General features: G+C 43.8%; 1 protein-coding gene across 1 annotated transcript; it reads left to right on the top strand.

Moving 5' to 3' along the window:
* The first annotated feature begins 1571 nt into the window (after positions 1–1571).
* LOC148505407 (interleukin-8-like) lies at positions 1572–16483 on the top strand. Its single transcript, XM_088448250.1, has 4 exons — positions 1572–1696; positions 8191–8326; positions 13839–13922; positions 15694–16483. Exons 1-4 carry the CDS (start codon positions 1633–1635, stop codon positions 15716–15718), a joined length of 309 nt encoding a protein of 102 aa, XP_088304376.1. The 5' UTR covers positions 1572–1632; the 3' UTR covers positions 15719–16483.
* The last annotated feature ends 2073 nt before the right edge of the window (positions 16484–18556 follow it).

Below are 18556 nucleotides of genomic sequence, written 5' to 3'. Positions count from 1 at the left end.
TGCGGCATAAATGTTTAAGGGGGATTACTGTGGCATAATGAATATGGGCATTACTGTGGCTTAATGAATAAGGGGCATTACTGTGGCATAATGTGTTTTAAGGGGCATTACTGTATTACAGAATGTGTTGTAAGGGGCATTACTGTGACAATGTGTTGTAAGAGGCATTACTGTATTACAGAATGTGTTGTAAGGGGCATTACTGTGTTGCATAATGTGTTGTAAGGGACATTACTGTGGCATAATGGGTTATAAGGGACATTACTGTGTGGCATAATGTGTTGTAAGGGGCATTACTGTGTGGCATAATGTGTTATAAGGGGCATTACTGTGGCATAATGTGTTATAAGGGTCATTAATGTGTGGCATAATGTATTATATGGGGCATTACTGTGTCACAAAACCACACACCCCTTTTGACCTCTATGTTGTATTTTGTTGGGGGGGCGCCAAATTATGGTTTTACCCCGGGTGATAAAAATCCTAGTTTCGGCCCTGCACTATGGGCCTGATTCAGAGCCGCTTGCAAAAAGCGAGTGCTCGCTCTGAATCAGGGCGGTCGCTTTGTTTTGTAAAACCCGGCCTCCTGGCCACTCGCTAAGCTGTGGGTGACCACCCACAGCTTTTGCGAGCGGCCAGGTGATGGTCACGATGGTTGCGACCATCAGGCTTGCGACGAGACCCTTGTGGTAGGGTCTCGTCTTCCGCAAGCCGAAGTGAGCTTCCGGCTCTAATAGAGCTGGAAGCTCGCTACTGACATCACTCGTGATGTCAGTAGGGCCGTCCCCAAATGGCAGGCGTTCCTACGGGAACGCCTCCGTTTGGCCAGCCACCCCCCCCTCCCCGCCTACCGCATAGCGCTTGTGAGGGGGTCTGAATCAGGCCCTATATTTGCTTTGTATAGCACACCCAGGGTCTCTGACCAGGCACAGTAAAATTCAAAAATTTTGAAATTCACTGGTTAAACCGTAAAATTTTTTCTACCATTGCACAAAAAACTGGCACAAACTGAAATGATCACGCATAATGATGAATCACATGACAAAGACATTAAACAGAAACTAAACGAGCTAATGCTAGTCTTTGTAATATTGCTTTTGTATGCAGAATATATTTTTGTTTTATTTTCCTTGCTGTCTTTCCACATAGCTGCACATTCTGGCACTTTTCCTAAGTACATAAGCAATGTATAATTCTACAATAAATTGTACCAGTTAGCCAGTTTATTTGACAAAGCTTTTGTAAACATTCAGCAACAACAATAAACTTTTCAATGGATTAATTTTTCTATCGGTGAAAACCAGGAAATGCTTTGGGAAAGTACTATGCAAATGGTGTTGTATATATATATAAAAAAAAATAATAATAATTTCAAAGTACTTCACTGACACAAGAGCAGTGATATAATGTGTAATGTGGCCGCATACATCATTATTCAGGAACTGGGAAAAACTGTGCATGACTAATTAGGGATTTCAATTGTAATCAAGTACATATGATATCAGAGGCATGCCAGAGCAAGAATATAAATACCATCCATTTCTCAGCTGGAAAACAAACGGTCCTGGAGACAGCTGAGCTAAAGGAAATCGGAAGTCAGCCAAGTAGATTAACAAGAAAACGTTAGCCACGATGTTTACCAAAACTCTCTCTGCTGCTCTGGCCATCATTCTGCTTTATATCACTGCCTCAGAAGGTACAAAATGGATGTTGAAGTTGATTTGTAATGTTAAAAAATCAGCAGAATAATAATAATAATAATAATACAATTGTAAAATACTTTTATAATGTGTACATTTATTTAAATGAATAATATAAATAACTATTCACACTATTTTAAATTAAATTACATAGGCAAAATTATGTTTCCAAACCAATATTTTTGTATTTTTGCTAACAGCATATTACTATTGTTAATTACTGTATTTATATATTTTTGGTGTTGTATTTATCTAGAACAGTGTTTCCCAACCTCGGTCCTCAAGGCACACTAACAGTCCAGGTTCTAGAGCAGTGATTCCCAACCTCGGTCCTCAAGGCACACTAACAGTCCTGGTTTTAGTGATATCCATGCTTAAACACAGATGGATAAATCAAAATAACTAAGGTATTAATTAAGTTACCTGTGCTCAACTATGGCTATCTTTAAAACCTGGACTGTTAGTGTGCCTTGAGGACCGTGGTTGGGAACCCCTGTTCTAGAGATATCCATGCTTGAGCACAGATGGTTAAATAAAAAAAATGGAGGTACTAATTAAGACACCTGTGCTCAGTTATGGCTATCCTTAAAACCTGGACTGTTAGTGTGCTTTGAGGACCGTGGTTGGGAACCCCTGATTTAGAATGTTAAGACATGCCAATGTTTATGCTGGAGTTGACCACATTTATAATTTAGGTCACAAATATACATTTAGATTTTAATTCATATTAACAATATATTATTATATAGTACTAAGATTTACTGAACGTGTTTTGGGTGGAAGTGAGCAGAGTGCCTCCGGAGTGGCCAAGGGACAGCACTCAGCAAGCAGCATAATTTTTCCTTATAGAGAGGTTTGCAGAAAATAAACGGAGATTGCCTATTGCAGTAAGAGGCCCACTTATCAACAATCACATTTACAATGCGATCTGGGCGCGTTACTAGAGCCCATGATTGCGTGGCATATATCAAATAACCAGACGTGTATCTAAAATGGGTGCAGGGTGTGCGTAGCACACGGACCCCTGGAACCAGGGGGCCCACACCGCACGCCCTGCATCCATTCGGACCGGCACTGCAGAGCAGCAAAATCCCATGCATGTGCAGTATTGCTGTCCCTGGGAAAATGGAGCGGGCACCATTTTCCTGGACACCCGCACATGTGCAGTAGATTCTGGAACTAATCCAGAATCTAGTGCAATGTGACTCCGTGGCACCGCATGGGAGAGGAGGGGGTTTGCACTGAGGGCCTGATTCAGAGCCGGACGCTCTGACCAGAGCGCTGACTCTGAATCAGGGCCGGCCTACCTAAAATTGGAGCGGCCTCTTGGACGCTCGCATAGCTGTGGGTTACCACCCACAGCTATAGCGAGCGTCCATGATGATGGTCGCGATGGTAGGGTTGTGGTTGGGTCTCATTGCCGCAAGCCCTGGAGTGATTTTGGCTCTATCAGAGACAAAATCACTCCCACTGACATCACTAGTGATGTCAGAGGGGCCGGACCCAGACGGAAGGCGTTCCCATGGGAACACCTCCGTCTGGGCAGCCACGCCCCTGGCACGCCCATCAAAGGGGGCGTGCTGTCAATCACCATCGACAGCACGCCCCCTTTGGTGCGAGACCCCGAGCGACAGCTTCCCCGTCGCTCGCTCCCTTGGGCACCATCGACCCACTTGTGAGCGTACAGCGCTCGTGAGCAGATCTGAATGAGACCCTTGAGTCTGCACACAGGCCCCTCCTCTTTAAATGCTCCTGCAAATTGCCTCTGCAGGTGCTTGAGTGTGGAGACCGTCTCTTCACTCCTGTTCCGGGCTCCTGCACTTGTGTGGTCTACAGCATATGCATGCGTGGCAGCCATTACCATTGAGGGTTCCCCTGGAACGCTTTCACTATTAGTTTTGCAATATGTAACCCATACGTTACAGCAGCACAATGCCATCTTTACATGGTGTTAGCTGCGGGGGCCAAGTGGAGCTTGGTAAATCTGATAGCATTGCATCCCCTATAGAAACCTACTGTATGGGGGCTGTGGCTGCTGTAAAAAATGGAAAGACAGCAGCAGATATCAGAGATATCTGCTGTGGTCCCTTCATAATACATTGTAGGGATACTAAATATTTGTGGATAACTCCTACAAATGTAGGGTTTTTTAGGGGAATCTGCTGCAAATATTTAATGATAATTTTTGGCCCTCAGTCTTAATTAGTCAGAGATCACAGTGATATGTGGCGGCACATTGTGCTAAATTTAATCCTCCCCTTAATTGCTACAGATTGAGAAGGTATAGCTTACATGCCTTACTTACCATTTAGCAACAATTACACTGCACAACAATGAAAATGTTTCCGATGTGAAAATAGTTACTTCTAATTGATTTCAGCATGCAAAGAATGAATATGACATTTAAAACTCTCAGTTAGCTATGAGTTCCGAGATATAGCCCATTTATGATGATGTAGGGGTATTCCTAGTGAAGTGGGCAGAATGGAGAGAATCTTACCAGCAATCTGCGTTCCGCGCAGAGGGGGCGGGGCCTAATGACCCAATTAAATGAATAAGTTATTTGTCCCCTCCCCTATTCAAATATATGCGATTCACGGGATTACCCCCCCAGATAACTGTGGTGCACTGAGTGACAAGCATAGTGAGCGATTCCACCAAGACATTTCAGCAATGGAACAAAGATATCAGGGTAGGTGAATCACTACTGTTGGACAGTGACAAGAGATGCCCCAGAAGAGGAGTACAAGCGACAAGCAAAGAGAAAGCACCCCCATGAATAGGCCACTATATTAGATAGTACTTTCGTATGCTGTATGTTTGTTTCGTATGCTGTATGTTTGTTTCGTATGCTGTATGTTTGTTTCGTTTTGTGTTCTTATTTGTGATTGTTTGAATTAAAACAACTGTTATTTATTTTCTATCAAGAAAATATCAGATTATTTAAAAATAGCTTTTCACTATGACTAATGTACATACAGTATAGTGCAAGTAGTGTAGCTCAAAAATAGAGCTAGTAAAAACATTCTGAAATCATTTTCGTTTTTCTTGACCTCAAATTAGTAATGTATGACTATTTTTACAAAGGAAACAAATTAAAAGTATTAATTTGTTGTACAGTGATTATCAATTATCAGCTAACTGTTATGAAACAGGTATGAAAGTATGAAATAAAGTCTTAAAATCAGCACAATAATCATATTTATGAAAATTATTTTTGAAACTTAATGCATAGATAACAGCTAAATACACTATGCCAGGGCCATAACTAGGGTAGTGCGACCAGTGCCATGGGACAGGGCACCGCAGGTCAGGGGGCGCTGTTTGGGCCTGTCAGTTTTCCTGTTTATTATCATTCTTACTTGTAGCTTCCTCTTCTTTTATCCCCAGCATCTCCTGGCTGCCCCAGGAGTACCTCTATGTCTTCCCTGGCCCTTCCCCATGAAGTCATGGCCCTTTATCAGGTGCACTATCTTATGTCCCTATTTAAAAAATGGAGGGGGTGTGCACCAATGCTCTCTCTGGCACAGGGCACCAAACAGTCTAGTTACGGCTCTGCATTATGCATATCAGCCACACCACTAATCAGATTATGTGCTTTAGATGTGTGTAGCTTTGGGCTTCAGTACCTTTGTGGTCTGTACACCAGTTTCTAATTGAAAAAGTGTAAAGAAATGTATGTGCATGTCCTTGCACATATTGGTGGCATCCATGTTTTCAAACATCTTATTCTATATGACAGTTAAGAAACGTTAAACTAACTTTTTAATAAAACTTTATCAACCCAGAATCATCCAGTCACAGATAACACTGATGTAATACTGAGGATCCGGTCAGAAGGTCAACATTCAGAAAGTTGACATTCAAGTCGCCATGGACTTTGGGCAGGGGCTGGCTGGCAACTTTTAGCCTGGGGGGCAAATGCATGCAGGCGGCCCTGGCAGAGGAGTAGCGTGTAGCCAGGGTGCCCGAAGAACGTGCGTGCTACGGCACCACCCCCCCTCAAGTGTTTCAGGGAGGAGGCGGGTCCATATGGGATTAATGTAAGGTAAAAATAAAGATTAGGGGCAGCCCCCTGTCGTAGTGCCCATATGCAGTGCCCCCGTGTGCCACAGGAGATAACACCCTTATGCAGGCCTCCAGTAATGCCCCCAGTAGTGGTCCCCCCCTGTGCAGTGCCCCTTGTGCCCACAGTAGTAAGCCCCTTATATAGTGCCCCCAGTAGTGGTGCCCCCAGTAGTAAGCCCCTTATATAGTGCCCCCAATAGTGGTACCCCCTATGCAGTGCCCCTTATATAGTGCACCCAGTAGCAGTCCACCCCCCCATGCAGTGCCTCCAATAGTGGTAACCCTTATGCAATTCCCCTTAAATAGTGGCCCCAGTTGTAGTCGCTCCCCTATGCAGTACCCCATGTATTGCCCTTTATATAGAGCCCCCAGCGGCGGTCCCTGGATTCAGTGCCCCCAGTGGTAGTCCCCTCTCCCTATGTAGTGCCCTAGTAGTAGTCCCCTCCCCCCTATGCAGTGCCCCTAGTAGTAGTACCCTCCCCTTGTAGTGCCCCTAGTAGTAGTCCCCCCCTTGTAGTGCCCCCAGTAGTAGTAGTACCCCCTTGTAGTGCCCCGAGTAGTAGTCCCCCCCTTGTAGTGCCCCCAGTAGTAGTAGTCCCCCCCTTGTAGTGCCCCCAATAGTAGTCCTCCCTTGTAGTTCCCCCAGTAGTAGTAGTCCCCCCCCTTGTAGTGCCCCAGTAGTAGTAGTCCCCCCCTTGTAGTGCCCCCAGTAGTAGTAGTAGTAGTCCCCCCTTGTAGTTCCCCCAGTAGTAGTAGTCCCCCCCCTTGTAGTGCCCCCAGTAGTAGTAGTCCCCCCTTGTAGTGCCCCCAGTAGTAGTAGTCCCCCCCCTTGTAGTTCCCCCAGTAGTAGTAGTCCCCCCCTTGTAGTTCCCCCAGTAGTAGTAGTCCCCCCCTTGTAGTGCCCTCAGTAGTAGTAGTCCCCCCCTTGTAGTGCCCTCAGTAGTAGTCCCCCCCCTTGTAGTATCCCCAGTAGTAGAAGTAGTAGTCCCCCACCCCCCTTGTAGTGACCCCAGTAGTAGTAGTCCTCCCCTTTGTAGTTCCCCCAGTAGTGGTCTCCTCATTGTAGTGCCAGACCCCCCCCCAGTAGACTCACGTAATATAAAAAAACAAAATAAAAAAAAACACTTTCCTGAATCCCCGCTCCCGCCGCCGCCTCCTCCGTCTGTCCTCCTGGGCCAGGCCGCTCTGCATTATGGGAGAGACGTCATATGACATCATGACATCTCTCCCATTGCCCACTGCGAGAGCCGGAAGATGGAGTGGCTCCTGCAGTGGGCGCAGCAGCAGCTAATGAGAGTCTGACAGACTCTCATTGGCTGCTGCTTACAACAAACACAGAGCTGCCGGAGCCGGCGGCTGTGTGTTTGTCACTTGTGTAGCGCTGACCGAACTCCGTCCGGTCAGCACTACACATGCGGTGCAGTCTGTGTCACAGTGACACAGACTGCCCCGGCCCGCAGTCCGCATGACGCTGCGGCCGGGGGGCACATGGCACCCTGCCCCCCGGCCCAGCCCGCCACTGACTTTGGGTCAACAATCAATATGTCAACATTAAAAAAGGTTGACATAGTTAAAATACTGACATGTTCAGCATTTAACATGTCAACATCAGAATGTCGACAAATGCTTTTTTGCTTATTGCTAGGTTAGGGTTAGCCATTTAGGCAGAGACAGAGTAATACCTCTTCCCCTCACGCAGATCCCCTCCCTCACACAGATCTCCCCCTCTCTTAATCTCCCATTACATAGATCTCCCGCTCACTCAGATTCCCCCATCACACAGCTCACCTCCCCTCATACAGACCCTGCCCCCTCACATAGTCTCCCCCATGCACAGCTCTTCCCTCCTCACACAGATACCTTCCCTTCCACACACACAACGCACCCCTTTCACACAGATTCCTCCTGCGTAATCTCTCTAACTGTGGCATATTCCACCCTGCTACAGGGGGATCACATGCTATGCCCCTGAAGCACATTGACAGGTCGGTGCCTCCAGAAAGGGAGTATGGGGTGGGCAGAGCCTGGAATCATCAATTATAATGTACAGGAGGTCTGTAGGTGATCCTTCCACCGCCCACTGGACAGCTGTAAGTTCACCCCATCCAACAGAATCAGATACTAGGGTATGGGTTTAGCAGATACCTCAGGCGGTTGACAGGCACACCCCCTGGAGTTCACCAGGCCTGTAGTGGTCACTTCTACCACATTGTGAGTAAATCCAGCCCTGCTGTTAGGCTCAGGAGTTACCCTTTAGACTAAAATAAACAAATAAACTATATGTTAAAATTTTGGTATATGTTAAATGTCAACATTTTAACCATGTTTACCTTTTTATCGACATGTCAACATATTGGTTGTTGACTTTTCATAGCGCACCCGTAATACTGTATATAAATTATTTTCCTCCTTTTATTTGCAGCCAACGGCTTACTGAGATCAGCTACAGAGTTAAGGTGTCAGTGCATCAAGCTTCAAACAAAAAAAATACCTTCTAAACTAATGGATCGTGTACAGCTTATACCCAGTGGCCCCCACTGCAAAAACGTTGAAGTAATGTAAGCATTGTGTTTATGTGTGTGTGTATCTATCTTTGTCTTACCCATTACCTGTTCTTTGCACATCATGGCACAAACCGCTGTCTTCCTAATTCCTCCAGCTCAGTGACGCACCTGGGGGAAACATAAGGAGCGAAGGATGACCCTAAAATATAACTTTTCCCCAGTGGTGCCTTCAGGGTGAGTACAACAAAGCCGCCCCCCTTCCATCTGGCCATTACACTAGTAGCTGCACATCTAAGGCTGGGGAGCTGCCCTGCAATAGGGGTGGCCATCGATGGTGAACAACTAATGGATTATCATCGATGGTCAGTAAGTGAATGACTGACCATCGATGATGATCCATTAGTTCTTCACCATAGATGGCAAAGAGCCACATGATGTTTTTTGCTTTTTTTTCTCCCTGGTTCCCCCTTTGATGCAATTCTTGAAGCCCCACCCAACTGTGATTATTCTGCAGCTCCATGAGTAAGAGAGCAGGGATGACTATCAGTAAGCGGAAACCATTGATGGTTCCCTGTTTCATACCAACGATGTTAACCACCAATGGTACCATCGAGGGTCACCATCAATGGTAAATCTATTGATGATCATTCCTACCCTCCAAGCAGAAGAAGAGAGAGGGTGCCGGAACCGAGCATGGGACTGGACTACACAGCAGAAGGTACAGTACTGACCCCTGACTACACCATTTATTTTATTTATTTATTACCAGTTATATAGCACACACATATTCCGTAGAGCTTTACAGAGGATATTTGCCCATTCACATCAGTCCCTGCCCCAGTGGAGCTTTCAATCTATATTCACTATCACATGTACAAACACATACTTACACACATACATACACACACTAGGGGTAATTTTTTGTTTGGAGCCAATTAATCTACCAGTATATTTTTGGAGTGTGGGAGGAAACTGGAGCACCCGGAGGAAACCCACACAGTTAGGGCTGTAGTGAGAATCGAGCCCACAACCTCAGTGCTGTGAGGCAGTAATGCTAACCATTACACTATCTGTGCTGCCTATGGTGAACACTACTCAGCCTATAATGTAGGAGGGAGGTGGGGGACTCTATATTGTGTGCCCCAATCTGTGTAACTGTATGTGTGCCCCTGTACATGTGTTATTAGAGGGTAAGTAGATTCAGTAGAAGAAGGTGTCACTACTGCATGCAGCAATTAAACAGCTTTGCTGGGCATGGACATGCTCACTATGATGCAGCACACCACAGCATTATGTAGTCATGCCCCTTGTGGTGCCTTATTTTTACCATTTGTTCCCCCATAATTCAAAACCTGGCTACACCACTGTACCATCTGCCTGTGCTTATACGTTTATAATAGCCATTGGATATCTTCTATACAGATTGACATTTAAAAAAAATTTAAGTTGACAACTTTGTACCTTTACAAGCAGCTGGAAAATAGTTCTGCCTAATTGCTCGTTCTCCACTGGGAACTGCTGATCTGAACATCATAATTCAGGATGGGGCTGGGTTTCTCTGATTTTTTTTTGTAAAAACAGACTAATACTCATTTTACTCTGCTACCATATGGCTGGACTGTTACAATGCTATGGAGATGTGTACACTCCTCACCTGTGATCTGGTTCTTTTCTTTCCTCCTCTATGCTTCATTGCTTACTTTACTTCTGATGGATTACATTTACGCCACATTTTATTTGTTACGCAAATACAGAGGTATACTAATTGGGCAGTACTGTAAGCAGGCATGCACTTCTGTTGTCGTTCTATTCCTGTTATGTTTTATTATTTCTGTTGCCTTAGTTTTCTTTTGTTGTATTACTTTCTCATTTGAAACTGCTATTGTCTTTTATTTTTATGGATACTGGGCCTGATTCAGAGCCGCTCGTAAGCGGCCGCTTATTCGCTCCGAGCGATGTTTGCACATCTGCGCATGCGTATGGGTTGTAATGCGCATGCGCCAACCAGTTAGTGCGGTCAGAAATCGTGTGTTCGCAAAATAACGAATGCCTGCTAATTTGAGTGACAGGATGAGGCGTTTGTGGGTGGTAACAGGGGAAGGTGCTTGAAAACGGGGAGTGGAGATCCGAACGCAGGCGCGCCAAACGGTCAAAACGGGCGTTTAATGGGAGTGCATAATTAGTAAAGGAGCGTCATCGACCACGTCAGTTGGTTGTCTTTTAGCCTGAACTGCTCGCATGATTGAGGTAGGAAAATGCTACCACAAGAATAGCGAGCAGTTCATAGGCCTTTCAATGTACTCGATTAATCTAATAAATAGCGGAGATGACGTATGATGCGAGCGGCCAAGGGGCGTCTTTACAAAATAGCGAGCGCATGTTTCGTTCGCCACCTCAGACATAGAGGCGTCAACAGACCGCAAAGAGCGAGCGCTCAATTTAAATAGCCAGCCCCTTTTTCTGAACGAGCGTCCGCAAATAGCATCCGGCTCTGAATCAGGCCCACAGTACGTCTTCCCATTTTATTTTGTATACATTAATGTGAATGACTGTTAGCTTTGCTCTTATTTGTATACTGTATTTCTTTTCTATTTTTATTGTATAAAAAGATTTTATAAAATAAATAACCATTGGAATGCTATGCAGAAATGTAACATTAAAGGGGATGAACAGGCTAGGGAATGAGTAAGTACTAAAAGTAAAGTCTAAAAAAGTAGAACAGAATAAGCAAAATTTTCCATGTAATTATTAAAGAAATGCAGTTACTATAGATCTGCAAGTACTGCAGGAATTAGAGTTGCATTGCGCACATGAGACCCGGCTGCTTTGGACACAATTCCACCATTACAGAAACCATTGATCTCCTGCACATGCGACAAGGGAGATGTAGTTCTTATCCTGGCTGTCGGGAAGCTGGCACTCAGAATGCCAGCACCGGAATCCCAACACCAGTCAGATCCCGGCACCAGCATCCCGACCGCCGGCATCCCAACAATAAGTATTTGGGTTATGGGGAGAATTAGGATTAGGGGTTATGGCAAGGCACTGGGGGGTGGGCTAGGTTTGGACTGCGAGGGGTTAGGGTTACACTGTCGGAGGGAGGATTAGGTTTAAAGTGCGGGGAAGGAGGGTTAGGTTTAGGGGTAGAGGTAGGGTTAGGATACTTACCTGCAGGTGTCGGTATCCTAACCCTATCGGGATGCCAGGATCCTGAGCACCCGCATGCCGTACCCAACTCGGACAAGGTACCATCCTTTAATCTTTCATACTCTCATTGAATGTCTACAGTACTGGAGTGACTCTACAAAGCCCTTTGATAGCAGGGCCCTCTAGATAGTTTATGTTCTACAGCGGACACATGTCTATCTTTTCTTCCTCCATTTGCCATCTGCCTGCTCTCTCACCACTCATTCAATTCATTGCTTATGATTGGCAGCAGAGGCATGTAGCTTTGATACAGCGGTGAATCTCTTCTTTCCCTTGCAAAACACATATCTTTTTATATGCAACCATGGCACTCATTCAGAGCCGTATGCTCTGAGCAGAGCGCACGCTCTGAATGAGGGCCGGCCTCCATGAAAATGGAGCATCCTTCTGGACGCTCGTATAGCTGTGGGTCACCACCCACAGGCTATACGAGCGTGCATTTTGATGGCCGCGATGGTCGAGACCATCGCGACCATCGAAATTGCGAGCCGGAGCCTGCGGTTGAGGTTTTCAACCTCAAGCTCCGGAGTGATTTTGGCTCTATCAGAGCCAAAATCACTCCCACTGACATCACTAGTGATGTCAGTGGGCCGGCTTTTGACGGGAGGCGTTCCCGTGGGAACGCCCCCGTCAAGGAGGCACGCCCCCGGCACGCCTACCAAAGGGGGCGTGCTGTCAATCAACATTGCCAGCATGCCCCCTTTGATCGGACACAATGAGCGAAGGACTTTCCTTCGCTCGTCGCGTCTGGCGCATGCGCACGACGGAGCTCCCTCCGTCGTGCGCATGCTCAGTCCAGAACATCGACCCACTTGCGAGCGGACAGCCGCTCGCGAGTGGGTCTGAATCAGGCCCCATGTTACAAAATGTTACAGATTCTACCATCACTATGGCAACATTATAAATTTTTAATTTGTTAGTCTGTAATGCACTGTAAAGACTGTATCCACTTGCCAAATAAACAGAGCGATTGAACGATAACGACATCGTTATCGTTCAATTGCTCATTAATCGTGCAAAAATCGACTAATGATGATAGCTAATATTTACAAGGCAACTAACACAGACTTTAATGAACATACTGTAGAAACACGTGACTAATATTCATAGTTTCTCTATATATAAATAAATAAATATATATTAATTGTATTCCCTATACCACATACTATCTATTGAGATATGATATGTTTAATTTGTTGTCTACCTTCTTAAATTATATGCAAGTGTGCTTAGCTTTTACAATTGTATCAATGTATTATATATTCTTTTTAAATTCCTAAAGCTGGGTACACACCTTTGTGCTCACTCTTTCAATACCATGGTTTGATCGAATTGACTCACGATCAGAAGTCCCGACCACAGTGCCAATACGTGCATACACACCTATACAATCCTATTTGCAACCTTCGATCCTTGACTGCCAAAATGTTGAACCACCCAAAGTGGCGGTACTGCTGCTATTATAGAATCACAAGAATGGTCGAAAGAACTGTGTGTACATACTGCGCTTTTGGTGCAATCTTGCCCAGTCGAATCGGATGAATATTAAAGCGCACATTAGATGCGATCCATTGAATCGACCAGTTTTCTTCTGACAATACGTGATGAAAGGTGCATACACACTCTTGTGATATCACATAAACATATCCAAATTGAAAAGAATGGCCCAACGATTGATGTATAGGTGCTCATTATGAAGGAACCATTATTATCTGCTAAATCAGTGAGTGAATCACTCTGCTAGAATTTAATAGCATATGTTTTAGGAGAAAAATTGCATCTGAATTGATTACTACCCATTCTTTATTACTATCTAATAATATTCATTTGTCTAAACATCCTTTATGGTAGCACTTACTACCCGTGTGTGCAAGCACATCATATAAGGAAAGTGGATTTTTGTTTCCTGTATAGGAATAATTATTATTCTGGGTATTACCATTTAACTTACTTAAGAGGTCAATTTATTTCGCCTTAACAAGCTTTTTAGAAGCTCCATTATTATTTACATTTTTTTAATTTACATGTCTTTATCATGACTATAGATTCAGTTGTTTAATCCTTAAATATATTGAAAATTGTGTTGTATGTATGATTACATCACACAATTAAGAGTGCACCCACAAGGAGCCTTTCTTGGATTCACCTCTTGTGAATCTTCCCCCGTTGTGAGAATATATATTCCCTACCACATGTACACACATACACACTAGGGTTAATTATTCTTTTTTTAGAAGCCCTGTATATCAAACAATTATTTAATTCATAGATGTAGGTTGAAACTAAAGTTTCATATATAGACAGTTGTAAAGTTTTGATTTCATTACCACTTTCATTACCTCTATTACTTTATATGCAGAATAACTCTTAAATCTGGGGCTCTGGTTTGTGTTGATCCTTCTGCTTCTTGGATACAGAAAATTATCAAGAAGATATTAGAAAGGTATGTATAATATATTTAATAACATTTTCCAGGATTTTTTTTTAAAATCTGCTTATCTTGATAAAAATGAGAGAACTTTATATGTTAAAAAAAAAACTATTTGTAGAAGATTGTGGTTTGTTTAACTATCTAGCTTACAATTTCCATTGGCATATAATAAACTAGCTGGGATACCCGGCATTGCTCAGGTTGAAGACTGGAACCTGAAGTACACCTGCAGCCATTATTTATTTACACTGTCATCGCCTATAACCCCATTTCATTGAATAGGACCCCTCTAACATGCATGCAAACAGTGGCCTAACTGCCATGGGTTGCAAGGGGTGCCACTGCTATGGTGCGCAAGCTGCCTCTGTGGCTTGCCACTCCCCCTGCACACAGTCACACACACATGGTGGGCCAGTCCAGTTAGGGCTGCTGAGGGGAGCCCGGGTGTCAGTGGTGTTGATTTGGTGCTGGCAATCAGAGCTCATGGATCGGCAGCCAATCAGCAGTGGTGGCTCCTGATTGGCTTGCGACAGGCACCAGATTCAAATAGCGCTAGTACTGCCTGTCCATATCAGCTTCTGCCTGCCGGTGTGCCAGCTGTAATTAGCTAGTGACCCGGCACCAAATCCACACCTGCTGACTGCTGATATCACACAGGGGGAGACGAGAGGCTTCTGGAAGGACACGGGGAGGTGAGTTACTGGGGGGGAGTATAATGTGTAAGGGGTACTTCTATTGTGTAGGATAATGTGTTATGTGGGGCACTACTATGTGGCATAATCTGTAAACGGCATAACTGTATTGTATAATGTAAAGGAGGATTACGGTGTAGTGTAAGGGGCATTACTATGTGGCTCAATATATAAGGGGAACTACTACTGCATGGCATAATGTCTGTAAGGGGTACTACTGTGTGGCACAACCTGAATGGGCTCTGTGTGGTATAACATGAATAGGTTCTGTGTGGGGGCACATGTATATGTTTTGTTTTTTTTCACCTCTGGAGGAGCCTACTAAGATCTTGCTATGCGGCCCACAAAGTTCTACTTACGCCCTTACATGCCGAGTTGCTTAAATCCTGGCACGCCAAGACCTGGTGTTTGGCAGAACTGAGACAATAGTGTATGAGGACACATCTGTATATAAAATGCTTATATGCAGCATACTGTACCACTTGCAAAGTGCCCTTGGACATAATTCAAATAAGTGACTATATAATAATCTCCTGAAGTTGGTCCTGTCTCCAACATGCTTGTGCATGGGCAGTAAGGGGACAGTACAGACCTAACCAGAGAGGACTTGCTGTGAACGGATAAGATAAGTATAGTATAGCTGCTGGAAAGTAGGGGCAGTGAGAAGCATGGATGGGAGCAGAGGAGGACATCGGGAAGGGGGAGGGGGGGCAGGACAGAGCGGATGGCTGAGTGGGACAGAGAGGGGCACGGTGGTATGGAGCAGGGGTATAGAAAGGTGGGCGGAGCATGAAGGACCAGAGAGGGGCAACAGAGCAGGGGGCGGCAGACTGATGTGGGCCTTTACTATTAATATTCAAATTCGGCAACTATGACCTGGCTACCATTAGCAACAAAATACTTGCTAAGAATAGAATAGTTTATGTTGTATGCTTTTTAGTAATTATACGGTATTTAGGTGCATACATTGTTACAACAATGATATTGCATGTTATTGCTGTTATTGTAAGTAGCCAATTGTTTACTGTGCTTACAATATGAATTTAAAGAATTTTTAAATTACATTTATTCTGCATTTTTTTTTATAACAGTCAAGAAAACGAGTCAGCAATTTAAGGATCTTAACTATGAAAATTGTTCTGTTTCTGAAGAACATCATCATGCCTTTTAATAATTTTTTTTTACTACAGAAGTAATTAATCTCAATGCAAAATAATGATGTCATTTTTTTATTTATTTACAATTAATGTATGCATCATGTGCAATGGGGTAGTTTAACCATGTAAATAAAGCCTGATTTGGAATCGCTAGACAGAGCAAAACTTACATTTATGATGGAAATTGAAGAATTAATTGTGAGTGTTACTGTACCTATTCCCTCAGGTAAGAAAAAAAAATTTGTGCAAAAATATGAATTCTAAAATTGGAATGTAGCTATATAATTTATATACATTTCCCTAGTTGATTATGTAGTGTGTATATAGCACATAGCACAAATTTACAGACTATGAGATACTTCTTTGAAGTATTTAATTAAAATAATAATCACACTAGAATACAAATAGTACAGTGCAGGGAAGCTACACCTTCCATCAGGTTAGTTATAGGTTCCTGGAGGTCAGAATCCTGTAATATTGCAAATAATTATTTTGCCAGGAATATTTTTATCTTTTTCATGTAATTTTATATGATTTGTTTGTGCTATTAACTCTTCAATGTAAAACACTGCTTACTGTAATAAAAGATTCATTGTCGTGCACAGTAAATGGTAATATAGCTAAATGGTAACGAATTACGTAATTCTTTTATTGCTGCTTCTTGCAGTGAAAATTCAATGTTGTTTTTTAATAACTATGTTCTTTGATTATTACGTGATATAATATGTGCACTACAATAAATTTATATTAAGATTATATTCCGGAGTTTACAAGTTTTTTCTTAGATATCAAAAGTACATTTGTTTGTTTCTTGTTCGATCTTATACAGTATACAGTACACATCGCCTTACAGGATTTTTTCATTCTTTTATTGGTTAGGACACTGGTATAGCTCCAGCTATCATTTCTTGTAATAATGGTAAACAATTAATTTTAAATTCTGTTTTTGGTTTATCATTGCCTTAGGAGGTAAGGACATCCACAGCTTAAGGGGGAGAATTAGTAAGCAGTGTTTTGTTTCTTTTTTCCATTGGCATACTGCCGTACAGTACATCGGATGTGGCTTTCACATCCAAACCACAGGATTTATTATTATGCCTTTTGGAGAGAGAAAACTGAAACCCGCATCCAGTGTGTGATGGCTTGCATTGCTTGCACAACTATAAGCTGATGGAATGGGTATGAAATCCCAGCAGTCGGGATGCTTGCTGTCAATACACCGACAGTGGCATCCCGATGTTCAGGATCCCGACAAGGGTCCGGTAAGCATAGTAACTCTCCCCCCTTCTCCCCCTAACCCTCCACATTAGTGCCGGACTCAAAGCCCTCCCCCCTTGGTGCCTAACCCTAACCCCCCCAGTGGTGCCTAACCCTAACCCACCACCTGTGGTACCTAACCATAACCTCCCCCTCCATCAGCCTAACCCCCCCCGCCCGTGATTCCTAAACCTAACACCCCACCCCCCCACGGCTAATACCTAACAAGCCGGCTATACTTAAGTTCGGCATCTCGGCTGTTGGGATTCCAGTGTCAGCATGTCAACTACTGACGGTATTACGGCACCGGTCTTCTGGCCATGTAGTGGCATTCCAGCGTCGGGATTTCGTCAGCCGGGATGCCGGGTGCAGGTATATTCACTAAATCCCAAGCTGCGGCATGTCAACTACTGTCGGTATTCCGGCGCCGGTCTTCTGGCTGGGTAGTGGCATTCCGATGCTGGGATTTCGTCAGCCAGGATGCCGGGTGTAGGTATATTCACTACACCCCAAGTTGATAGGTACCAGAGTTATAATGTAATATAGAGCAAACTCTAGAAGCACAACATATGGGCATCGTTGCACACATGGGTGTCGGTGCACACTTGTACTTGCACAAGTATCGTAATTTTTTTTTTTTATTTCAGTCAGGGGCATAGTTCAAACATCATGGGCCAATTGTAATAGGGTGTCTGTTTTGGGAACAGTACAAACTCGCACTTTTAAAAAGTGTGAGTTTGTCCTGCAGCTCACAAATGTAATAGCCGGCAAACTTTTCGGCTCGAGACTACTACATAATGTGATTTTAGGCGAGTTTTGGACTATGTAAACTGTCACCTTTTAATGCGACTAGCATTAAATGGTGTGAGTTATACAGAAGCCTTCACAGATCAGTGAGATCTGTGACAGCTTCTGTGTGTGTTTAAAAAAAAAAAAAAAAAAAAAAAAAAGATGTGCAAAAGCATAACCAGCCCCAGGCTTTATAAAGCCTGTCCTGGTTCTTTGGCTGTGGAACTACAGGTACCAGCGGGCCCGTAAAGCCAAGCATGCTGGTACTTGTGGTCCTCCAAGTACTAGCATGCGAGGGAGGGGAGAGCAAACGCCATGTAAATTAAGCCCCGCCCCTCACAGCAAAATGCCGCAATTTGCGCGTCAATGGGGAGAAGGAGGAGCCAATATGAGGCAATTCTATAAGCATCGCGTAATTTGACTCCGGCTTATTGACATGGTGCCTGCCTGGTCCTGTCCCCATTTCCAACCTGCAAGCACCTGCTGCAAGGTAAGTGTGAACGTGTGTGTATGTAATGTATGTGTGACATATGTGTGCAAGTGTGTGTGTGTGTGTGTGTGTGTGTATATATATATATATATAAATTTACAAGTAAGTGTATGTGTATATATATATATATATACACACACACACACACACACACACATATATATATAATATACACACGCACTAGAACCCCCTTCTTAAAAATCCTGCGTTTGCCCCTGAACACTCTGTATGGCATAGTAAACACTTAACTTAAAAGAAGGC

This window comes from Taudactylus pleione, unplaced genomic scaffold, assembly GCF_031769625.1.
Source record: "Taudactylus pleione unplaced genomic scaffold, aTauple2 ptg000454l, whole genome shotgun sequence".
Classification (NCBI taxonomy): Eukaryota; Metazoa; Chordata; class Amphibia; order Anura; family Myobatrachidae; genus Taudactylus; species Taudactylus pleione.
The sequence above is the reverse complement of the archived record's forward strand: the minus strand, read 5'-3'. Positions and strand labels throughout refer to the sequence as shown.

Coding starts and splice junctions, on each gene's coding strand:
- LOC148505407 (XM_088448250.1), top strand. CDS start 1,633: ATGTTTACCAAAACTCTCTCTGCTGCTCTGGCCATCATTCTGCTTTAT. Junction 1,697..8,190: donor TTATATCACTGCCTCAGAAG/GTACAAAATGGA, acceptor TTTTATTTGCAG/CCAACGGCTTACTGAGATCA. Junction 8,327..13,838: donor TGCAAAAACGTTGAAGTAAT/GTAAGCATTGTG, acceptor CTTTATATGCAG/AATAACTCTTAAATCTGGGG.